Source organism: Triticum dicoccoides, chromosome 6B, assembly GCF_002162155.2.
Source record: "Triticum dicoccoides isolate Atlit2015 ecotype Zavitan chromosome 6B, WEW_v2.0, whole genome shotgun sequence".
Classification (NCBI taxonomy): domain Eukaryota; kingdom Viridiplantae; phylum Streptophyta; class Magnoliopsida; order Poales; family Poaceae; genus Triticum; species Triticum dicoccoides.
Window position 1 is genome coordinate 39,133,682 of NC_041391.1, and position 4,277 is coordinate 39,137,958.

The window sequence follows — 4,277 nt, forward strand, 5'->3', positions numbered from 1 at the left end:
TAATTGTCTACTACTTGTAATATGTTAGCAGTGGTGGCCACGCGCGACACAATTGAGCCATTTGCGCATGCCATTGCTTGCTTGTTCTACAGTAGTGACCATTTTACTGCATTGAGGTATATAAATCTTATCATACACTATAAATTTACACCACCTGTATACTATGACAAGAAACAATATTATATACATAGTATAGACGCCTAGGTCAAGTATTTAATGAAATATTTATGTACTTGCAAGATGAACATATGAAATCTTATTCATGTATTAATGTCATATTTTTTTGGGGTCTAAAATAAAGTGTTCTACAACATATTTATTTACTATATTATAACTAATAATCTTTGTTGTACTAGCATATATTGTACGTATTAATATAAAAAATTATGACAAGCAATCAAATTTGTATGATAGAGATAACATTAATTGATCATGGTTATATCTTTTCTTATTTGGTGTTGTGTTTTAATAGCGATACAATTCTTTTTCTTGTTTTATAAAAGAATCTTTGTTGTACTAGCATATATTGTACGTATTAATATTAAAAATTATTATAAGCAATCAAAATTGTATGATAGAGACAACATTAATTGATCATGGTTATATCTTTCCTTATTTGGTGTTGTGCTTTAATAGCGAATTAGCGATACAATTATTTTTCTTGTTTTATAAAAGAATCTTTGTTGTACTAGCATATATTGTATGTATTAATAATAAAATTATTATAAGCAATCAAAATTGGATGATAGAGACAAGTCAATTGATCATGGTTATATCTTTTCTTATTTGGTGTTGTGTTTTAATAGCCATACAATGAAAGTAAATTGTCTATATTAGCTATATACTATCATAGACATCACCTTCCAGAAGGTAAAAGTAATATTGCTTGTTGTATAATAGAACACATGAACGGTCCATATATGTTTGGGGGGAATGTTAAAATGGCTACCTATACACAGACCGTTAATTTCTCTTCATGATATCATTTCCACCTTTCCTACTAAATTTCACTGGGTATGACGCGTCCTTGAGGATGCCACAGATGCCTTCCTTGGGCTGACCTCTCACCTCGCGCGCTATGCGGATGTAGCCGTTTTCACCCCAGTTTGCCCCCCATGAATTTTTCACGATCCAGTATTTTATGGGAGTCTTATACTCGTGCTTATCCGTGGTGCCATAGCCCACCAACGTCATTTCGTGGTCCAGGTTTGTCCCACATGGCCCCACGAAGACGCCTCGCCCATAGCGTTGGAAGGCCGTCGAGTTTGAATCAACTCCGACCACCACGGGTTGGGCCGCCACAGCCTGCTCCAACGCAACCACCGCATTCGGCGCCACCTGTTTGTAGCCATCGATGGTGACGACCATGTTCCGGTTTGGCTTGGGCACCGAGCAGTGGCCGTCCTCATGGCCAACATACGGGTACTTAGCATCTGTTTCGATGCCGCCCGATCGCATTATGTATTTGAAGGCTAACTTTGCGAATCCTCCTTTACACCCCCCGTTCCCCTTGTCGCAGTCCACGAGTTGTTGCGTGGACAACGACGTCAGGTTCCGTGTCCTGATGGAGTTGATGCCCTCCACCGCCGCCGTTGCCGCGAAGGCCCAGCAGGAACCGCAGTGCACTCCTTGTAGCTTCACATTCGTCACCGCCGATGGGCGTCTGCGCCAATCCACGGATGACGGGAGGCCCTTGCGGGCGTTGATGGCGTCGTCTGTTAACCGGCCCTGTTGCCGATGCTTACGGCCATCAGACTTGATGTTGGAGCAGTGACCATATGCGCGATGGACCTCTTCATCGGTCATGTCGCCGAAGAGGTTGAGGCTCAGCTTGTAGGGCGCGTCACCTTGGTTGAACTTGTGGATCATGCGTGCATTCTCCTTGAACACGTTGAAGCGCCGGGTCTTGTCGTCGAGGTCGCGTGCCACCCTGTAGTGCTCGCACCAGCGCTCATACAGCGCCCGCAAGGAATCCTCTGACGCCAGGTCCTTGTCCTTGATGTCCATGCCGAGCGCCCCCAACGTAGTGGCGGCCAGCACAATGGCCACGAGTAGCATCATCTCAAGTGCTCTTTCCATTGTTGTGTGGTTACTGCGAGTGTCCTAGGTACGTAGCGATGGACCTCCTTATATAGGGAATTCCCATCGTGGACGTACGCTAGTGGAACAACATCGTGAATCGGATAGTAATTGTGCAAATCTTGTGTATATTAAATCTTGTGTATTTCATGTATAGATCTTAACCGATCCTAACGGATTCTGATCGTCTAGGGAATAAAGAACCATCAACTATGCATGCAGCCTTCGAGAAATGGTAGAGAAAAAGTAAATGTGAAGATCATCTTCTTGTTACTCACACCTAGCAAATCTGTCTATTTATTAGTAGTATATAATTACTGAAACAAGAAGCAAATAAGTCGCCACATTCATTTCACATATGCTAAAAATATCTAATCCATTGATTGTAAATTTTAATGGTCTGAATTTAAAAGTTCGAGTAAATAAATGTATATCCCGGATTGATTAGATGTTATGGACACGATCCATTGATTTCTGTTGACCTGCATATACACATGTAACTATTAGTCTATGTATACGATGGTGAACTCAAATGTACCACTTACGGACAAGTGTCACAGAAAGCATGCCAACAGGCTGATGTGGCAGAACGAGAGAACGATGTGAGCAAGAGTACACGCAAAGTAAAAACAAATAGAGTTCTTGATGCGGAGCATCCCTCGACCATCACCATGCACGTCACACCATCACCGCAAGGACGGAGAGGACCGTGGACAAGAGCTCGCGCACGCGCCATCGGGAACGAGGTGAACTCCTTCCTCTTCGAGCTCCACTCAAATTCATTCGAGAGTCGGACGCTACCTCAAATGGGCACGTTATGCATTCTTAGGTACTTCAGAGATCGTCTCGAGGAAGCTCGGAGGGATCACCAAGTTCACCGGAGACCCAAGAAGAAGGAGAAGCATCAAGACGTGCGAGGAGATGGAGTTCCCGGACACGAAGCCGCTGGAGGGACCAAGTCCCCTGGACACCCCGGGTGCCCGGCCGCGTCGCCACCGGGTGCCCGGCCACTGCCTGGGCATCGCCCCAGCCTGGCCCGGGTGCCCGGCCCCAAGGCCCCGGGTGCCCGGCCTCTCGCCCAGCCGCGCCTGGGCCACACCCCGGGTGGCCGACCAGTTGGGCCCGGGTGCCCGGCCCCCTGCCTGAGCCGGCCCAGCTCGCTCCGGGTGACCGGGCTCTCACCCCCCGGGTGCCCGGCCACCTTCGCCGCCCGCCTAGGCCACTCCAGCCGGCCCCAGGTGCCCGGCCAAATGGCCCCGGGTGCCCGGCCCCTCCAGCGCCTGCCTCCAGCGCCACCCGGGTGCCCGGGCTTTGGACCCCGGGTGCCCGGCCTCGACCGCCCAGCCCCTGCGTCTATCCCGGGTGCCCGGGCCTTGGACCACCGGGTGCCCGGACCCCTCTGAGAGTGTGTGCGTTTTCAGGGTCACTTTGGACCTTTGTATCCCCCTCTCCCTCTATTTCGTCCCTAGACTATAAGTACCTCCCACCTAGCTCATTTAGAGAAAAGCAAAGTATTTGATAGACATTTGTGAGCTTTGCTCCATGGATCCACTCCACTAGGAGATCAAGACCTCCTCTTGGAGTGACCAAACATCAAGACCTCCTCCTTGGGGAAGGATCCCCATCATAGGATCATCAAGCCCTCATCTCCTTCATAGGATTTGGGATGAACTCTACCATGTATCTTATTTCCCTTTGATTGTTCATGTACCTTGTGGATCTTGTGTGATTGTTAGTCTAGTGGATGTGTGATTTGGACTTGTTCTTGAGTGTTCCTCTTGTTTTCCCACTTGTGTTCATCTTGTTCTTGGGGATTCCCCCTCCAATTCGTGAAAGATCTTCACTTAGGGTTCCACCCTACAACATCTTGGTATCATGAGCTATGGTTTCTCACGAAATTGGAGCCCCCCTTGTTCTCTAGCCTAATTTTGTTGTGTTCTTCCCCAAATTCGAAAATTCCCCACCAAAAATAGCCCCAATTTTTTTTGTGATTTGTTGGTTTGTTGAGATTTTGTTGGATTTGATCCGTGGATTTGCTTGGTTTCAAGTGGATCTAGCATTCCCCCATCCATCTCCACCTTTCCCTCCACAAAATCCACCAATTTCTTCCATTTTGCCACGAATTTCCGCCCAAATCCGACACCCCCGGGCACCCGGACATCAAATCCCGGGCACCCGGACATCAAATCCCGGGCACC

The 4,277-nt window shown here is 47.6% G+C and overlaps 1 protein-coding gene across 1 annotated transcript; it reads right to left on the reverse strand.

The window, feature by feature from the left end:
* Positions 1–814: 814 nt before the first annotated feature.
* LOC119325558 (ervatamin-C-like) lies at positions 815–2,079 on the reverse strand. The gene has a single exon (XM_037599291.1). The coding sequence runs from the start codon at positions 2,077–2,079 to the stop codon at positions 964–966; it is 1,116 nt and encodes a 371-aa protein (XP_037455188.1). The 3' UTR covers positions 815–963.
* Positions 2,080–4,277: the final 2,198 nt, after the last annotated feature.